Consider the following 20,136-nt stretch of genomic DNA (forward strand, 5'->3'; position numbering starts at 1 on the left):
GCAAAATGCATTAAAATACTATGAAAATGTCATCTTCCCTTACACTCTGTTTAAGCAATTGTGCTGCTCACTGTAATAGATAAATTTAAGCAGTTACAGGGTACAATATTATTTGTCAGTACAAATTTACAAGGAATGATGTATTTCTTGGCCAAAGAGATTTGCTCACATATTAATTTTAGGATGTGAGCACAAAAATCTAGAGGGTCTGGGCACCCAGTGGTCATGAAGGGTCCTTGTCTGTCAAAGTTTTCTCATATTAATGACTTTTTGAAACAGGATGTGGGTCTCTAAATAAGGTTTTATCAGCCTCAGTTTCTATTAGAAAATTTTGGCTATGGAATAGGGACCTGTGGGGAGCGGTAAAAGGTTGCTTTGTACTTTAACTTCCTACAAGTTTTATTACTGAATCCTGTGAAACTGGTTTTCCATGGGAGAAAAAAATAGTATCTGTTTTTAGGTTTTCTTTTCTTCTATTTCTTCTTTTAATAGTTGAAAACTACTGTTCATTATTTACATAAAACTGTCTCACTTGAGCCTGCTTTCCATAACCTTTTCCCTCATAAGAATTCTAGGAATTTGCTGGCTTTCCTCAGGGGGATCTTGGCCATGTTTTATCTGTGACTTTAGGCCAGATAGTTGGTAATTTCTACAAAGTAACTTACCATGTTTAAATTACATTTGCCTCTGCATAGATTTCTCATTTGAGCACAATTCAATAAATAATGTATGTAGAAGAATATGCATTTTAATACAATGTTCAGCCTTCTTGGTAACTGGCAGTAAATCTCCTCATGTAAAATGGAAAGCCCCTTGGAAAAAAATACTAATAATGCAAACCCCTAAATGCCCGGGAGGCAAGTATTTCAGCTGTTTTTCTAAGACTCTGCCACTTACTGTTTCCCTTTTTGACTCCTGACTTGCTCTTTTTTTTTTCTTTTTTTAAAATGAAGACGTGTCAGAACCGGAGTCCTTGAGCCCTGTATAAAGTGACCCCAGCGCAAACCTCCAGCATTCCTCATCTTTCCCTCTCTCCAGCTGCTAACATCAGCCAAGGCAGCACGCAGGCTTGGCTGCCTCCAGCTTCCTGGCTCTCTCCCTTCCTCCTCCCTTCCCGCCCTTCTCCCCTTGCCAGTGCAGTCAGCACTGCTTTGTATTAGGCACCGTTGCAATTATTTGAAATCTCAAGTACAAGAGCTGTTGTTGTGTCCCTTCAGCTGGGATCAGCTACTAGAGGGCAAGGTGAGGGAAGGAAGGGGCTTTCTTCAAAGTGTACAGCTCTTTGTCTTAGGAGAATTGCTCAGTAGATGTTTTGTCTGGCATATTCAAGTAGAGATGATTTGAAAATCACCTGGAGAATACATGGGGTTCTTTAGATGGAATCATATTTCCTGAATGATAGCATCTCACAGATTCATTTTCTAATTCATTCTTTCACGTCCATGTACCACAGGACATTTCAAAGATGGTTTGGCTGCCATTGAGACCTGGAGATCTGATGCCACAATGAGGACTCACACACGGGGAGCCCCAAGTGTGTTTTTCATACACGCGGTTTGCTTTGCCTTTGCCTGCGGCGCCAGGGAGGACCAAGACACCATGGTTCCTTTTGTCAACGCCAACTATGACAGCTACCCCATGCTCTACTTCTCCAAGGGGGATGTGGAGACCCTGCGGCTCCAGGCCAGCACCACGCACCAGCACATTGCGGCTCGTCTGATTGAGGCAGTGCAAACCATGCTGTCGAATCCCCTGGAGTACCTTCCTCCCTGGGAACCAAAGGAGTTCAGCGCTCGCTGGAATGAGATTTATGGCAACAACCTTGGGGCCCTGGCAATGTTCTGTGTGCTCTTCCCTGAAAACATGGAGGCCATCAATATGGCTAAGGATTACATGGAGAGGATGGCGGCTCAGCCTAGTTGGTAGATTTTTGTCTTTTTTTTTTTTTTAAGTTGTTCTTACTGTATAAACTGCTTACAGTTGAAGGAGTGAGCGGATAAGTGAATTGCTTAAATTATGTCAGTTGTACTAATACTCATTTTAACAGTGACTAACTTGCTGATTTCATTTACCCTTATTGGGACCAGCAGTGACACGCAGCTTTTCACCGTCATTGGACTTATCTTCTTGAAAGTTGATGCTGAAAGGAGCATGATTCTTTATGCACCACCCTGTTTACTGTAAAAAAAACAAAAAGTAATCCACTCTAAATCAGAAGAAAGAGTTTCATATCTGTTTTTTGGCAAGAAGTGCTAAAAGTGTTACTTTTGAATTTTTTCCCCCCAGATTCATACGTATCTTTTGGGTAACTAATTCTTCCTTAGGAAGAATTTAGGAAAGGGGGACCTATGAAAAAGGTATAATTAAGTGTGGGTAAAAATGACACTCTTGGGCTTCTGCAGTTTGCTCTAACATCTGCCTGAACTGTAGTTCAGGCTGGCAGCTTCACTTGGCTGCATGGTTCTTGGGCCTCTCCTTAAGACATACTAGGACATGATCATTGTCCATCTGATTACTGGAACTGCCTGAGTAACTGGCGTTTTGATGATCACCTCCTGGATTAACTTCCCGTGGATTTGAGTTGTCATCCCTACAAGTTACTCGGTCTTCTCTGTGCCACACTCTTTCTATGGGAACAGAAGTTAATGTTCTCCACCGTAGGAGTGATTCTAGAGTTGAGACCCCAAGGTCACCTCCTTTTCATACCCATCTGCAATTTATCTCCTCTTTTTGCTCAGGCAGATGCATTTCCCCTACCTCCCTGCAGCAGCTGCTGCTTGGTGCACCTTGCAGACTATGGTCCAGGATTGCTGTCACTCTGAATAGGTCAGAGGATGGGAAAGGGGGCTTTGCCAGGACAGTGGCACCTGCGCAGGGCAGCAAGATAGACCTGGATAGGGCACTGTTCCCTTCTGTCATAGCTGCTCTTCTACAGCTCTGTGGTGACAGCAGCTTGGCAGAAGTATGAGTCAAGATTCAAGTCAGCATGGGAGCTGAAGCAGTAGCTGTTCAAGCAGTATTCATTGCTCAAACTACTATTCCTTACCCTCTAGTAACCAACCAGTAGTATTCTGTAAATGTAATCCTTCCATGGGCTATCACTGGAATTGTGCTGGAGCATAACTTGGGATCTATATCCTCCTGATGGGCATTATTGAAAAGCCATGATAGTGTTCGAGTTCCCCTGCACTAAGTATTAAAATGGTAAATGCCACAGAAATGCATGAGCTAGAGCAAAAGAAAGTGATGGGAGACAGAAGGGACACACTGGCCATATATTGCCTGCATGTCACAGAACACAGGACATGTGGGATTTAGGAAGAAAAGTATTGTCTCAACAGTGGTGTAATTTCCAAAATCTTCCACTGAAGCATAGCAATACAAAGCTTCAGTCTTAGCTCTGGAGACAGTGTGGAGACAGTTTCTCTTGGCACACTGACAGAGGGATATAGCTTACAGAGATGAATCCGGGGATGTGTGACCATCTCCAATAGGAGACACACTGCTACAAAGTCAACACCTTCCTCCTTAGTTTCATTGTTCACACTCTTTCTTAACTTGTTTTGGGAAGGCTATAGTTACATGGCCATCTGTTTCAATGAAATAAGAAAGAGGGGGAAGCATTATTTTGAGTAGGAGGACTTGTTTGTGTCTGTTTTTCTGAGTTTCCTACATCTTACTCTCTGTCCCAACCCTATTTAAGTTCCGTATGTCCTGTGATTCCTGCCCTGGATTAATTGTGGTTGTTCTGTCCCTTGTTATAATGATCTCCTTTGTCCCAGCTGACCAGATACCAATCAGAACCAAGAAGATATCCCATTTCCACTTGGCTTTGATGTTATTTACTCACCTCCAAGTACTGTTTTTTTTCTCAAGCAAGTATCTCTCATTACCTTGGCAAAAGAGAAACCATGCTTTTCCCATCTTTCCCTTCTGGTGTAGACATCCCATTCAGAAATCAATCAAGGTTTAATCAGGGTTCTCTGCTTGGCAAAAGAAGTGGCTGCAATATGCTTAGTGGTAGTGGAAGTGCAGGAGGAAATTTTAAACATAGGCAATAGAGCTGGGCTAAGCTGGCCTTTGTATAACCTCCAGCTGGCCAGCTCTTCAAGTGCTGTGGCAGAAACATGGATCTGGTTTCCATTTTTGTTTCCCCCCTGAGAACTTATGTCTGAATGCTGTCAGCATGGAGTTTATACTGTAGCCCCATCAGTGGTGGCAGTAATAGAGATCTTTCTCCCTTGTCCAACAGTGTTTTCAGAAGAGTAGGAATGTGACATCTCTGAAGCATGTACTGCACTGTCTGGCTTTGCTCAAGTAGGCTGGGTTCAGAGGCTGAAGGACTGGGCAGACAGATTATGTAAATCTGTTTTTCCTAAGAAACTCAATTTAAAAGTACCAGAAAATGTTACTGCACATACTTCTCCACTTAGGATAAGACTAGGAGAATAAACATGATAAATAGGTGTTATGGCTTTTATATGAGCTGTTCTGGCAGTGTCAGAGTGGTGGAACTTTTTGTCCAGTCTATCTAGACATGTTTAGTTTTCCTCAGACTTTGGGAAAATACCATTCTGGATGGTATATTATGATTATTGTCCTTACTAAATAATTTGAGGGCGCGTGTCTTCTGATCAGGAGGGTGAAAAGAAGGAGGAGTCTTGATGTTGCCTGACTTTGGAGCCTTGCATGTTAGGAGAGTCATCTGCTGTAACTTTTTATTTCATTGGGAAAGAGGGCTTTTACTGTAAGGTAAGTAAAATGGGCCTCTCCTTAGACCTCCTCAGTAATGTAGGTTGCAAGACTGACATGTAAATTTTCTGGAAAAATATCTTTTTTATCATTGACAGATTCATCAACATGTTGGAAAGTTAAATCTGGCTCTGGCAGCTTAATTCTTTCAGCAGTATAATCTGGATTTCTTTTGACTTCTGCTGTCATGGCATTGACTCTAAAATAGCTTTAGAATTAAAAAAAATAATCTTAATGAGTTTTCTCTAGTTTTTGTGGCAATGTTAAGTAAAATTTAAGCCTTACTAGAAAACAAAAGTGTATGTTTTTAGCATATGCAGTAGTTGAATAAAAGAAATATGGTTTAAAATGTCACTGGTTATTTGTTTCAGAATGCTAGGAGATTAAGGAGACTGACATTTAAAATTTCTCCTTTCCTTTCTCCTCCACTCCTATCGAGTGGAATCCTCGATAGTCCAAATATCCCATGGTACAAGTATGAGAAAGTCTACTGGTAATTGATATATACATGGAAGGGGCATGTAATTAAGAACTCTGGTCCTTTCTCATCTGTTAAAGTAGTCATTTCATGTCACATAATAAAGTACACCCATAACTGAAGTCCCATTTGTGTCAACTAACAGAGGATTAGCCATTTGTCATAACAACCCATGTGGACAGGCATGCTGCTCATTAGCAGAGCATCCCTAATGGCTGCATCCTGGAATAGGTTTACATTTTAAAATAAACAGAGGGGCACTGGGTAACAGCTAACTATAACAATTACCCAAAATAATCTGGGAACGACACTGTTGTGGAGGCTAGCAACAGCAAACAAACGTGCATTAATATTTTAGTTGAAATAGATGAGCATTAATGGCTTTGCCTATAGAAATTTAAAGCTGGTATTAAATAAAATCCCTTGGTTTTCCATGGATTGGATATCTAGATACTGTCTAAAATCTTACGGGAAGTTTGTCCTTATATTCGAAACGTATTACCTTTTTTTAGAGGGAACAGAGGATATTGATGTGTTTTCTAGTATTTTATCTCTGACTGGCCCCAGAGCACTCCCCACCAGAAGGGCGTTTTGGCCAAGGAGATCTGTACTCGTGATTCTTTCCATATGCCGCTGGCTCGTCCCGTTCCCGAACTGAGCGGAATGATGTAATCAGAGTCACACATTGTGCAGAAATAACAGTTCAGTCAGACTCTCTGGTTTGGACAAAGCAGCAAAAAACTCTCTTCTTTACTAAGCCCACTTTACAAACAAACGCCTTGGGAGCTCACAAATTCTGCACCCTTCTTGTAGCAAGATGTCCCAGTTTGCAATGGCCAGAAAGAGATTTCTGTGGGTTTGGTTTTGGGTTTTTTTGTACATAGTTGATGCCCCATTTTTAAAGACAAGTATGTTACCAATGTGCAGTAAGGTGTGGGATTTAACAGCGGTTCTGTGGGTTTCACAGGGCAGATAATTACTGTCAAGCACATGCAGACATTCCAGGGAAATAGCAGCAACTAAGGAGAAGCTAACAGGAGGCTTTGGAATAACAAATCTGTGACCTTTCTTCTGCTTTCTTATAAACTAGCAATCATGTAGCCTTCTATTAGTCACTGCATATTAAAAAGTATTGGAGCATCCTACAGGACCCTTGCTGTTAGTATCCAGATAGTGCTAGATGTTGAACAGTGTAGATTACAAGGTAAAAATAGATACGTGTAAATAATTAAACATGTGGAGAATAATTTAACTAAATAAATTCATATATGCCAAGTTGAAATAAAGCAAGTCTCTGTGCTGACACCAGAAATTTATAACATCTGTTTGACTCCAATAATCAACTAGCAATCACATTCAAAGAAAATTTTGGGGGGCTTTGTAAGATTGTGGAATAAAAGTTAGTATAAAAGAAGCGTGGAGGATGCTGATACACTGTCTCCTACAGAGAAGAAGAAAAAAAAAGGAAGGGTAGGAGGATGAATTTGATATCTGGAATATATGTTATATTAGTAAGTGAAATATCAAACCCTTATGCTGTTTTTATCTTCTACATATGTAGTGTTTAAAAATAGAAATTGTGCATGTCTATGAAATTAAATGCCTAGCTGGATTTTGGAGAGCTTCTTTAATATCTAAATTGGTATAGAAGATAAATTGGTGCTGACGTTATGTGGTAGCTACTGGGAGCTCACTTTGTGGCATGACTGGTATAAAAATTTGCTAAAACAAGAGCTAGAGGCAATCTCCTAAAAAAAAACATAATTAAATTTCTGTGTCTGCATAATACAACACTGAGAACAACTAAAACAGAGTCAGTTCTAGTTTTTTAATGTGTCAGCACAGAAGCATCATAAAAGCAGACCCTGTGTGAGAAGGACACTCTTGTGATCAAAGCCAAAAATGAGAGAAGATGTGAAAGAAGCTTTAGAAGCATCAGAATGATGATCACAGACCTATGAGGAAACAGAGGGAAAGAGGTTAAAAAGTGGATTAAGATTTTTAAGGAACTAAAGTTTACTTTCCTCTTCATAGCACCTAAGCAGTACAACTCTGTTTTTATAGTAAGCTCTTAAAACATCTGTCTATATGTTGTCTTTTTCCCTATACTGACATGAATGTAGCTTTTACATTTAACCACTCCTTTGCCTTTCTTCCTGTCAACTGAGCTGCAATGAACACAAGCATGTGAGATTGGCTGCTACTGAAACATGACTGGAAAAGAGAGAAGCAAACCTGGTTTACCTTAGACACCAGAAACATAAATCATCAGTTTTTCAAGTATGTTTTTTAACTTGTTTGTTTTTGCAAAGGACCAAGCACTACAGTTAGGCAGATAATGGGGTTTTTGCTTTGGCAGCCAACCAGAAAAATGTGGGAAAGGTAAAAGCTCTGAAGTTGGGTTTTTATTCAAAGAGTCTTCTTTTTTCTCCCCAAAACGACAATTGTAGAGTATCGCTCCATTTATTAAGAAAATATTCCACTTGATTTAAAAAAATACTTTGTTTTGGAGACTTTGTAAGAAAAACATTTAAGATTTGGTCTGGTTTATAAAATAAATATTGATGGTCTCATTCCCCTTGAAAGGCATTCTCCCTCTTGATAGTTATGCTTTGTCTAGCCACAGAAGAAAATTTCTCTTTCTTGTCTGGTGGGAGGTTTAAAGGTATCTTCTGAGGTATCTTCTTCCCTCAGAAGTGGGTCAGGACAATAGCAAGAGTGCCAAAGCATTGCCCGTGGCATTGGGAAGACTGCACAATTGCACAAGCGATCAAGAGATCACTTGGCCCCACTGCGTGCCTCGTTTGCACCCACACTTGACATTTTGTGTGCATTAAACTCAGCCATGCTCACAGCTGGCTACCATATCTGAGGTAGATGGCATTGAAATGCACTACAGGGCTGTCTTAGAACTAATTTTCACCTCTAAGCTATTAGAAGAGAGTTCTCACTCATTTCCTTTGCATGCACCTAGTGAGATTGAGAATTTCAGTACTGAGGAGCGAGTACTGGCATCCTTCCTTCAATCTCTTCCTCCAGGAGTTATTCTGCAGTGATTTGTCATGGGAAAGTTTTTAGCATTAAAAATCAGGATGTGGATTACTTGTGTAATGCATGTGGCAGGATGTGCTTAATTCTTCATTTTGCATGCACTGCTACCACGTTAGTTGTTGACCTAGAAGCCAAAAATCAGATCTCACACTGCTTGGAAGGGTATTCTATATCTCAGATTAAAGAGGGTTGTTTTCCTATTTACTTCAATTTGTTTTTAAGAACTGGAAACACAGTGAAGGAAAGATAAGTCTAAACATCCCACAGGTCGTGATCAAGGAACTCACTTGAGCAGCAGAGTTTGATTTAAATCCTGCCTTGAGCTGGACAGATAGTGGTTTTTCCTTCTTGGCTTGTATTTCTGAGAGAAATGCTAATAGAGTTGTAGAAACAGAATTGTTTGCATTGGAAGTGACATTAGAGATCCTCCAGTTCCAAAACTCCTGCTCTGAGCAGGGACAACTTGGACTAGACAAGGTTGCTGAAAGCCCCATGCAGCCAAGCCTTGAACAATCCCAGGTTTAGGGCATCTACAACTTCTCTGGGCAACCTGTGCCAGTGCCTCACCACCCTCACAGTCAAGAATTTCTCCATAACTCTTAATCTCCTTTTTTAGTTTAAGACCTTTCCCCCATGTCTTATCGTTACTGCCCATGCAAAACCCCTCTTTTTCATATGTCCCCCTTTAGGTGCTAGAAGGTTTCTGTAATGTCTCCCTGGAGACTTCAAGGCTGAACAACCCCATCTCTCTCAGCCTGTCTGCATAGGAGAGGTGCTCCAGCCATCTGAGCATCATCATTCTGGCTTCCTCTGGACTCACTCCAGCAGGTCCATGTCCTTCTTTTGTTGACGAGCCCAGAGCAGTTTGCATCACTGCAGGTGGGGTCTCACCAGAGCAGAGTGTAGGAGCACAATCCCCTGCTGGCCGTGCTGTTTTTTATGAGTCCGGAACAATTGGCTTCCTGGGATGCAGGTGCTCATCACTGGGTCATGTCCAGCTTTTCATCCACCTAAACCCCAAAATTCACCTCTGTAGGGCTGTTCTCAGTGAATTCTTTTCCCACTCATGTCTGGGACTGCCCCAACCTAGGTGACCCTGCTTTCAGTAAGGAAGTAGTTATTTGGTAGTGAATAGTGAGAAATTAAAGAAACATGTTTCTACTGAGAGAAGAGGCAGTAGTAGCATCAGGAATGTTGTCAAGAAATTGAGAGGTTGTAGTGATCTTGGCTTTGTTGGTGATATTGGTTTTTACTTTCCATCTAAAATTTTATGTAAATGGTATACTTATTTAGAGCTTGGAATTGCATTTAATGAAGGTGCTGTGTATACATAGAACAAATGCAATGCATGTATGATGGTTCTTGGTGCCATCAATTGCTCAGTGGAAAAAAGGGTCTTAATCCCCCTCTTCATATTCATTGTTCATTGTAGAAGGTGGCAACGCTAAAACAGATAAACCACATTGCACCATGCTAAAATTCTCAATACATGTAGGAAAACCATACAACTTATCCATAATTCCAGCCTTATCCATGATCTCTTTATTTCTCCAGTTCCTTCATGGAGGATTTATATCAAACTCTAAATGTTTAATTTGATAGGACACAGATGAACACAATTTTAAAGAACACCCTAGGCATGTATTTATCCTGTGCCATTCATAGGATTTGTCCCGACAGCAGATTTTTCTGTAGAACAATGTGTATGGCTTTGGATGTTTATGGAGTTTGATCATGAGGTAGCAAACATGTTCAGCACTTTTTGCTCTTTCAAAATCTTCTCAAGTTTCCAGATAGGCACCTCTTCCAAATATACCTGTACCTACAGATACAGGTACAATAGTGTAAGAAGGTCCTGTAGGGGTGGCTGTATCTTTTAGAATTTAAAATATATTTTAGAATTTTTAAACAGTTGCTTTTGCTGAAAGTTCATGTCTGCAACTAAGCAGTTGTTCTGTATAAAATAACCCATTATAGATCTTTTTATTTACTTTGGATTTGTTTGTTTGCTTTTGTAACATCTGATGCCTTTAAAGGCTGACAAGGCTAATGCAGCCTTGAGGTAGAGGTTACTTGCTGTCGTCAGACACAGTTAATTTTGAAGCTGAAGTTCATACTCTCTGATGTTCAGTTTTAGTCTTGAGTAGCTTAGAAAACAGCTTGTTGTACCAGGCAAAGTGTGGGCTTGTTTTTACCTATCTTTGTATAAATGCATACCACTTTTCTTAGTAGTTAATAGTTAGCCCTGAAAACACTTTTTTTTTCATTACATTCAGTGCACCCCTGTGACTCTGTGCTTTCCCCCAGTTTATCAGCTAGGCTATTTACCAAATCTGACACTGGGAGATGCATTTCGAAAATGAGAACATCATTTAGATACAAAACCATGTAATGCTTGCTACTTGATCATTCTTCTTGTGAATAATTTTCCACATGTTTGGTGTACATTGCTTGGTTCCCTTGAAAATAAGTTGAGGAGGGTAGCACTGATTTATAGCAGCTAAAGAGTTGTTTCTTCAAAAGAGCTTCACCTTAAGAACAGATATTGACTGTGGGTTTGTGTATTCAGAAATTAAGATCTTTAAATCGTCATCTTTCATTTTCCCTATTACTTGGGCGAATCTCCTCTGTGAATTTTTGTACAAGACTTAACTGTACAGAAGTGCAGTATAAGGGCAGTTATGACAAAATTGCTTGTCTAACCCAAGCTGGGTAACTCTGTCAGTATGTATGATAAGGGTGCCTAACATAAGGGTTTTTACACTGAAAGGCTGTGGGGTTTGATTTGGGGGTTTTTTGGTTTTTTTTTCTTTCCTCTCCTGAAGGGATCAGGAGCCTAAATGCTGTTATAACTTCTTAGTTTATCACCTCTCATGTAGAAGACTGCTTTCTGTTTTGTCAGAAGCAGTGTCATGGAGACTATTATATGCTCTTAGAATTTGATGTAGTATTTGATGTGAATCTGTTGAATTTGATGTGGTGTGTGTGAATTTGTGTGATTCTGTTAGAAATGAAACTTAAATTTAGCATACACCTTAACAGTGAAAGTTACAATAAATCAGTTCCACTGGCAAATCCCATTTTAAATTTAGTAGGTAAAGATCAGGTTTAAGCAGAATAGGTTTAAGCAGAATCTAATTAGGAGCTTGTGTGTTGTTAAAAGGACACTGAACTTTGAATTAAATATTTTAAATTAGCTCAAATTCTTTCATTGTACTTTTCTTCCACTCTAATGTATAGTTTGGCCTCAAACACTTTGTAATTGTTCCAAGCAGATGGCTTTAAAGTGAAATTTCCTGTACCTATTTGAACTCTGATTTCTGAATATGCAAAGGTTTAATGAAACTAAAAATACCTTGGAAATTAGAATTTATGATATAGCTGATCAAAGGAATTTTTCTGTGTCAAAGGATTCCTGACAGGAATCATGGTGCCAGAGTGTTGCATATAATTGGCATAGAATTTAACTTTAGTTTTATGTGTAGGATCAACAACGTTTTAATAGATCTTTCAATTATAAGGAAAGATGAAGAAGCAGAAATAGAGAATTAATTGAGATTGGCAAATAACCAGATAACTCAGATTGATGTATTTAATTTAAATCTGTGAGAAAAATATTTAATTTTAAAAAAGGAAAAAAGAATGTTTAACTTCACTGCAAGCAGAATATGGAATCAAAGCTGAGAGAAGATGAGCAGTTAAAACTGTTGGAAATTCTTCTGATCAAAAAGCATACAGAGAGTTTCCTTACATGAGAGTATGAATGTGCCAAACTTGAGATGTTCCAATGATTCAAATATGCTGAAATAAAAATTAAAGGTCTTTTTTTTTACTTGCAGTGATATCTTTTACCATCATTGCAGTGCCTTAGGCTGATGCTCGTAATTTCTACATGCTTTATTAATGCATTTGGAATGCCAATAAATGCTTCTGTAGCAGATTTTTTAGCTTTATCTTATTCTTTGGGGATTTTTTTTCTCATTTGTTCACACTGCTGCTTATACAAATGAAGATGAAACCATATTTTTCAGGTCATAAAGTAGTTGAAACTGGAATGTGTGTGCCTTCAGGAGCACAGCACCATTTCTACTGATTGCAGAAGGACACTCATCTCAACAATTTTAATTCATTTCTGTAATAAAAAATAGATTGCAAAAAAAAAGTGAAAGAAGAGAACATGAAAGCATGAAAGCAACTGATGATTTTTCAGTTTATAAAAGTTTACTTTCACTATGTATTCCTTCACATTTTCTTTTCTGTAGAACCATGGGCTGTAAGTACTGTTAGTACTGCCAAACTAAAGTCATTGATACACAATGTATGCTTGATTTAAGAGGCACATTTGCTCCATACCACCGATATTACGAATTTTCTTAGTAAAAATTCACTATTTTGCTAAGTTCAGTGTAATCACTGGACACAAGCCAGTAGTTCAGTAGAAAATAATGTTTGAGTATTGACAGCATTTTACCTCTTTTTTATCTTATCATTAAAAAACCTCCAGTGTTTATTAAGAATGTTAGTTCAAGCTGTAGTAAAACTAAGTTTCCTCTTCTCTACTTCTGTCCTTAAATGCATTTGGGACATGAAAAAACAGTGTAGTGAGTTGTTTTATTCTACTTGCTTTAAAGACAGCTTTAGTCTCATAGGCACCATTTATCATCAACTGACTCCTTTTGAAATGAAAAAAGATGTGTTACAGGAGGTTGGAAGAGTAGAAACCATGGCATCTCACTAAAATTATATGAATCTTACTTCAGATTAATAGATTCCATTTCTGTACAATCAGTATTCTGCCTGTTTTTCTCCTAGCAAAACCCAGAATATTTCAAACATTTTTCTAATATTTAGCAACTTAATCTTTATAATAAACTTTATGAGCTTTGAAGATTAATGCTGTCCATACTTAGGATAGGAAAAAAAACAGTTTAGAGACTTGGTAAGTAGCTTACTACTGTGTTAAAATTCAACATGAATCATCTAACTTTGGAGATTTTAAGTCATATACATATCACAGCACAGTAACAGGGAAAACTAGCTAGGTGAAACTCAGTTAATTGCTGTCTTTATTTGTTGACAGGCTAGTGAAGGATGCCCCCTGGGATGAAGTCCCTCTTGCTCACTCCTTGGTTGGTTTTGCCACTGCTTATGACTTCTTGTACAGCTACCTTAGCAAGATTCAACAGGAGAGATTTCTTGAAGTAATTGCCAATGCCTCGGGATACATGTACGAAACATCATACAGACGTGGATGGGGCTTCCAGTACCTTCACAACCACCAGCCTACCAACTGTGTGGCCCTGCTGGCTGGAAGCCTGGTTCTGATGAATCAAGGTATGTGCTAAGCCATAGGAATGTTTTTTCTAAAGTCTATCAACTCAAATCCACCACTTATGCAGCAAAGTTCAGTATTTGATAAAAATGCTTCTTAGTGTACAGCAGTACTGGGTTTGCTCTTTTGCTGATTAGTAAAATTTAATTTAGTGAATAGAACAAAAGTCTGTGGGCAGATGTACAAGGCATGATGTGTGAGTATAAAAGTTCAGTTTTCTAAGTGACTCTGAAATTCTTACCTCACAGTTTATAAAAGTTAAAAATCCTCTTGTGTACGGTTTGTCCAGTCCTGATTCATGGACAGTGTCTTTCAAAGTAGATCATCAATGTGGAATGATGCTTGGTCTCTTTACACAAAGCATTGTGAAAGTCAGCAGTCAGAAACACCCAGTGCTCTGACCTGGGAGCCAGACAACAGGAGAGCCTGGAATTTCATCCAAGACTTCTGTCCTGTCACCTGGACGATCTGCAAAAGTGTAACTTTATCCACCCAAGTGCCACAGCTTAGGACCTTTCTTCCCAATAGCCTTTTCTATGGAGATACCCAAGGCTGTATATTTTTTTCCTCTGAACTCTGATATTGCACCCCACAACCAACATTTGTGCCTGGTTTCCTCTTCTTCTTTGCTTTGGGGGCATAAAACCATCCTTCCCGTTTCCAAGGTGAATACCCTGGCCAGTAGCTTTTGCCTGCTCTGTCAAGGGGCTATCCCTCTCCTCCTGGAGAAAGCAAGTCACAGAGAGAGAGAGAGAAAGCAGATGAGCAATCCTGACTTTAAAACCCAGAGGTACTTCAGCTGAGAGATGGAAGTCATGGAGCCAGCTCCTGCTTTTGTAAGAATGAATCCATATTTCATCAGGTGATTATTTTGTATGTGCTAGAAGTATTTTGAAAACATGATTCCCAGTGGAATTACTTACACGCTCCAAGTCAAGGAGAATCTAGTTTCTGGAAGCTGATAAGCAGCCAAGCTGCTCAGCCCTGCCAAACGGAGGCACATCTGCACATCACTGGACCTTTCAAGTGCCCAAAGAAATGTGACAAAAAACTGTGGCACCTACTGTGTTTGGAGGGTCTTTTTTTGCTAAGTGCCTGTCAAAACAAACACGCTGACTAATGTGTATATGTTGAAAAGCATCAAGAGCATGTGTGGAAGTTATTCCCTATCCTCCTGTCTTGCCTTCCACAAATTGAAGACTCAGGCCGTGTTTATTCAGTGGGTTTGCTAAATTTCATCTAATTCCATCCTTCCCCCTAAGCCTTTGTTGGTGCAGAAAGCAGGCAGTTTGCAAGATGATTCTGCTTTTCAGTAAGGTATAGACCATAGGTATGCCTTGTGAAAAACAATGAAAATATCACAAAGCTGGGCAATATTTTTTCGCTAAAGTGATGGTGTTTGGGGGAGGAGGAAGGACGAAAGCAGAAACTAATGAATTCTTGAGCAATTTGAAAACAGTAATATTTCAAATGAAAATAGGTCAAAAACAGACTGTATATTTCTAAACTACAGTGTTGTTGTTTTGATATAGAGAAACTTCATTTTTTTAAATTGCAACTTAAATGAGGTTTTTCTGTTAGTCTAAAATGAAAAAAAAGCCAAATTGTAATTTCGATATGAAAGAAAATAATTTGAAGGAGAAAAAAAAAGGAGGGAGAAAAGGAATGAACATGTTATGCTTCTGTATCAGATACTAGCAATTGCAAATAATGTATCCCAGTGCAGACCTTTCTCACAGAAGGTTTAAATTCCAGCTAGTAAATTTAAACACAATTCAGCTATTGAAGCATGTGGAGACTAAACAGCCAATTTAAAAGAATGTAAATGTTTCCAAATGAATGAAAAATGAAACTAATTGAAGTTAATTCTAGGCACATGCATATGGTGAAGTCTTTGCATTTAGACGCTCAGATGTTCAAAATAGAAACTTGGGTAAGGCCTTGATATTAATATGGATACCTGGTTTATATACTACTAAATTTAGGTGGGATTTGTTCTGGTTTGTCATGTAGCCTGACAGGGTGTTGAGTGTTTCAATTTTTCATTTCAATGTATTATTATTCTTTTAGTGCACTACAAATGTAGTGTTACAGCATAGATAAACCTGAAGTAAACAGAACATTAATGCATTACAATGGTAAAGGCACTGTGCTGAGCCATAGCAAATCACATTCTTGCAGCAGTCAAAAACTAGCTTCCCTTTTATGTCACAAGGGAAAACAGGAGTGGAAACAGTCAGGATTTTATTCTGACAGACCACTGTGCTGCTAACTCCATGAAGAGTAATGAAAGAGTGTCTTAATATCTGGGAGTGAAGTGGAAGTAAGTAGTACCACTGCCACTGTTGCTCAGACCTTCCCCATCAAAATTTTCTCTTCAGCCAAGTATTTAAAGTACTGTGATAGACTCAGGTTGTCTGTTTTGCTTAGACACTGCTATTTTATTTTTTTTTGTCTCTGTTAACTGAGCAGGATTTGGCAGCCTTGACTAGTAGGATGCCTGAATTACTCATCACTCCGCTGAGCATAAATACAGTGTTGGTGACAATGGGATGAAACACTCTGAGTAACAGGACTGAATGTAGCTCCTACTCCCTTAGCACATGTGCTTCATTCAGCCAGCCACTGCTTCACCATGTAGTGGGGCATAACATGTGCCAGCTGGGCTTTGCTATAGGGTGGAATTAAGTCTGATTCAGTCTGTGTCCAGACACTTTGTACTGGGAGAACACTAAGCTGCCATGTAGAAGCACAAGGCAGTGGATCTCTGTTTAGTCCTACCTCTCTTGCTATTCAATCCAAAAAGCCTTTCCTCTTCTGGGTTCCATGTGCTGACTTCTGCTGGAGGCCCTCCTGCTTGTACTCAGTGAAAGCAGACTGGCACTGAGAAGGTTTCTCATGACTTCTTCCCAGGTCTTGATTTGTGTAGAGCAGATCAAAACAGCAAAATCTCTGAAATGCTTTTCTTTAGAAAAACTGAAACTGCTTAGGGCTTGTTTATGTGGAGGCTGAGAATTTATCTGCTTGGACAAATAATTTTATTATGGAATTTAGGAACCTACTTTTGGAATTACCCATGCAAAGCTCTTCCAAAATTGCTTTTATTTGGATAACCCTTTAGGTTGTACAACAAACTGAAAATATAAGTAGAACAGAGCAGGTCTTAAAATAGAGCATGAGTCAGCTCATCGTCATATCAGTTAACTGCAGCTCAAATGTGAACTTTTTTTACTTTTTTAGTCTCTGTGGATCTCCTTACCATGCTGGTGATCCTGCCAGTGAAAAATGACCGATCAGAATTGTTGCATTATTGGAGCCCTCTAGTGGGGCCTTTCGTTTGTCTTCATACAGCTTTAAGTTGAAATGCAATAAAATAGTCTTGGTTTGGCTCTTCCCTTTTTTGCATGTTCTGAATGTGTTCTGGAAATTTTCTTTTTAAGTGGTAAAGCATAGCCCCATATTACTAGCAAAAGGTGTTTGATAGATTTTCCCATGCTGATGTGACCTTGCTTTGCTGTGTTTAAACACAGTATTTTATTTTTCACCTTAGAAGTACAGGGATGCTGCAGCAGTAGGTTGTATTATAGACCCCTGGACTGCAGATTCCTTGCTGTGAAAGACCCCACTGTGGGATACAGACAACACCATCTGTGAACTGTTGTGTTGTCATTAGTTTTGCCATTGTCATTTTCTTTCAGGCTACCTTCAGGAAGCTTACTTATGGACCAAGCAAGTGTTGGCAATCATGGAGAAGTCAGTAGTCCTGCTGCAGGAGGTCACAGATGGATCCCTCTATGAAGGGGTGGCTTATGGCAGCTACACAACCAGATCACTGTTTCAGTACATGTTTCTTGTCCAAAGGCATTTTGACATCAATCACTTCAGCCACCCCTGGCTCAAGCAGCACTTTGCATTTATGTACAGGACTGTCCTACCAGGTAGGTCCTTTGGGTGAATGAAGATGAATCTCTTTTATTTTTGAAGCAGCAATAAATTTCATGCTTTAAATATGAGCCATTTTAAAATAACTTTCTACATGGATATTTTTCAAAATAACCATTTCCTTGGATTTTACCTTCAACAGTTATCAAAACAGTAACATCCTTGTTTATCACTGCTTATTAATGAGGGACACTTTCCACTAGCACAGGTTGCTCAAAGCCCCATCCAGCCTAACCTTGGACATTGCCAGGACTGGAGCATCCACAACTTCACAACCTGTTCACATGCCTCACGATCCACACAGGAAAGAACCTCTTCCTCATGTCTAAACTAGGTTTACCCTCTTTCAGTTTAAAGCTGTTACCCCTTGTGTTGCTTATTTGCAGGACACTTCATTAGGAACTTACACTGCTCAAATTCCAGGTTAGAAAAACTTAGATAACTCTCTTGGAACCCCAGATCTACCCATGTATTTAAGGGGAGCTGAATGCAGCTTTGGTATGCCAGCACAGGCACATAAGGAATTGTGCTGTCTCCATGTGAGACCTCAGGCATCCTTTGGGAAGAGGTTCCTAAGAGCAAAATGAACTCACACTGGCAGCTTCAAGGTGAAGCTGATTATTTTGTTTTCTTTGGGGGCACCTCTGGTTTATTCCTTTGCAGAGTATAGACTCACATAAAAACAGGAAAGCTGTAAAGGGAAAGTTACCTTTGCCAGACTTGAGTGAGGAGAGGAAGTGGATTGTATCTTACATTTTGTGTAGTACTTTGGCTGTCTATAGCCCAAAGCCAGAGAAGAAAGGTGAATATTCAAGTTCGCTGCAGCAGAAGGAAACCACTCCTGTGTAACCTATTTACGGCTCATTTACAAGCATAAACATCTGAAAAGGCTGCCTCTGTTTGCACCGCTTGGCTTCACGGGCATGCTCTTCAAAAGCATCTTTGTGTGCTTATTTGTTCTTTCTCCTTCTCGCTTTTCCCCAAGGGTTCCAGAGAACTGTGGCCATCGCGGATTCCAACTATAACTGGTTCTACGGGCCGGAGAGCCAGCTGGTGTTCCTCGACAAGTTTGTCATGCGCAATGGCAGTGGGAACTGGTTGGCAGAGCAGATCAGAAGGAACCGAGTGGTGGAGGGCCCAGGCACACCATCCAAAGGGCAGAGGTGGTGCACTCTCCACACTGAATTTCTCTGGTATGAAAGGGAATGAGTGGGCTCAAAAGGAGCCTGGCAGCTGTTTGCTGTTAGTGTTAATTCGTTATCTTTAGATGTGCACCGTAGAGGCCAGGCTCAGGCTGTCCATGTGCCACCCAGGGTCATGAGGCACAGAGGAACTTCTTCATTTAGCACAGGTTGCCACAGGGAACACCCTAGTCTTGTCCTCCATATGTTTCTATGGTTTTTTTCCACTGTCTATTGCGTTCATATAGGCCATTCCAAAGGAACTGAGTATTTACCTGTATGTAGTCTTTGTTTAATTTGGTCTATTTTAATGGGGTTTAATCCTGTTGTGTTCTTTTATGATGAATTAGTTGAATATTTATAGCATAGTTTTCATTCAAAAGTTCTGTAAAATAGTATAAACTTTCTTTTAAAAGCTAAATAATCCAAGCAGTGAAGCTACTGTTAACAGGATTTGCACACTAATTAGCAAGTTATGCTCTGAAAAAATGCCATGCAAGATGGGTATTTTCCCAAGTAATTTACAGTTATGCTAACTTCTATGTCAGTCTTTTTAAAGTAAGAAATTAAAAGGCTCAAGAAGCTTTAGATCCACATATGAATTCGCTTCATTTGTGGGGGTAACAAGTATATTTTCGAGGTAGCTCTCTCTCTCTTGCAAGAAAAATCTTATTGAATATCTGTTGGTTTGCACTTATGATGTGCGCATTAGAGTGCATCTTTGTTAGGCTCCAAGCAGCCTTCATCTTGTTACTTGCAAAATATAGAATCTCTCCTCTACAACCTCATCCCATCACTGTTTTCTCCTGCGTCTCCATGAAAATTCTGGGACTGTCTAGGGCCTGGCAGAAACTCCTGGTTAACTGTAAGAATAAATCTGATTCTGGAACCATCTAACAGAAATGTTAGTGGGCTTAATATGGTTTTATTGTACTTGCTTAAAAACAATGCCAGAAGGTTAAGTTTTGTTTTGGATTTTTGTTGTTTTAACTCCCATAGGTAAAATTATTACAATTTTAACCTTTTCTGGAATTAAGGCTTCTTTTTTAACAAAATGTCTTATGTCTTACAATTCATACAAGAAAAACGATGAAAATTTTTCTTCAGCCTAGTTTGAAGAAAGAAATTAACATACATTAACTGATACAAATAATAAATATTTATCCTGTAGAATGCCTTTTCATTAATTTTCAATGTATTGCCTATTCTGTTTGAAGACTACAGATTTCTGTAATCATCATTTTGGGGAAACAGATACTCCTCTTCATTAAGTAGTCAGTAAAAAAGCACAAATGCTGATGTCTAGGCAGTGTCTGGTCTAATCTGCCTTTTTTAAAGATCTATGTTATAGTTGGTAGTTTTATGACTATCTAGGACAAAACATGGCTAGTTTGAAATTA

General features: G+C 39.3%; 1 protein-coding gene across 13 annotated transcripts in view; it reads left to right on the top strand.

Annotated features, from left to right (window-relative positions):
* The window catches only part of DSE (dermatan sulfate epimerase), a 35,141-nt gene that overhangs the window by 11,662 nt on the left and 3,343 nt on the right, over nucleotides 1-20,136 (top strand). For 6 of the 13 annotated variants that reach the window (XM_038132800.1, XM_038132801.1, XM_038132806.1 and 3 more), the window contains exons 3-6: nucleotides 1,454-1,922; nucleotides 13,362-13,615; nucleotides 17,312-17,551; nucleotides 18,541-18,748. In XM_038132800.1, coding sequence (XP_037988728.1) covers nucleotides 1,507-1,922; nucleotides 13,362-13,615; nucleotides 17,312-17,551; nucleotides 18,541-18,748 — 1,118 coding nt within the window. In that variant the 5' untranslated portion in view covers nucleotides 1,454-1,506. Of the gene's footprint in view, nucleotides 1-1,453; nucleotides 7,511-13,361; nucleotides 13,616-17,311; nucleotides 17,552-18,540; nucleotides 18,749-20,136 lie in introns of those variants that run through there. The other 7 variants (XM_038132809.1, XM_038132812.1, XM_038132810.1 and 4 more) reach the window with 5 other exon arrangements.

The sequence above is a fragment of the Motacilla alba genome, chromosome 3, assembly GCF_015832195.1.
Source record: "Motacilla alba alba isolate MOTALB_02 chromosome 3, Motacilla_alba_V1.0_pri, whole genome shotgun sequence".
Taxonomy (NCBI): Eukaryota; Metazoa; Chordata; class Aves; order Passeriformes; family Motacillidae; genus Motacilla; species Motacilla alba.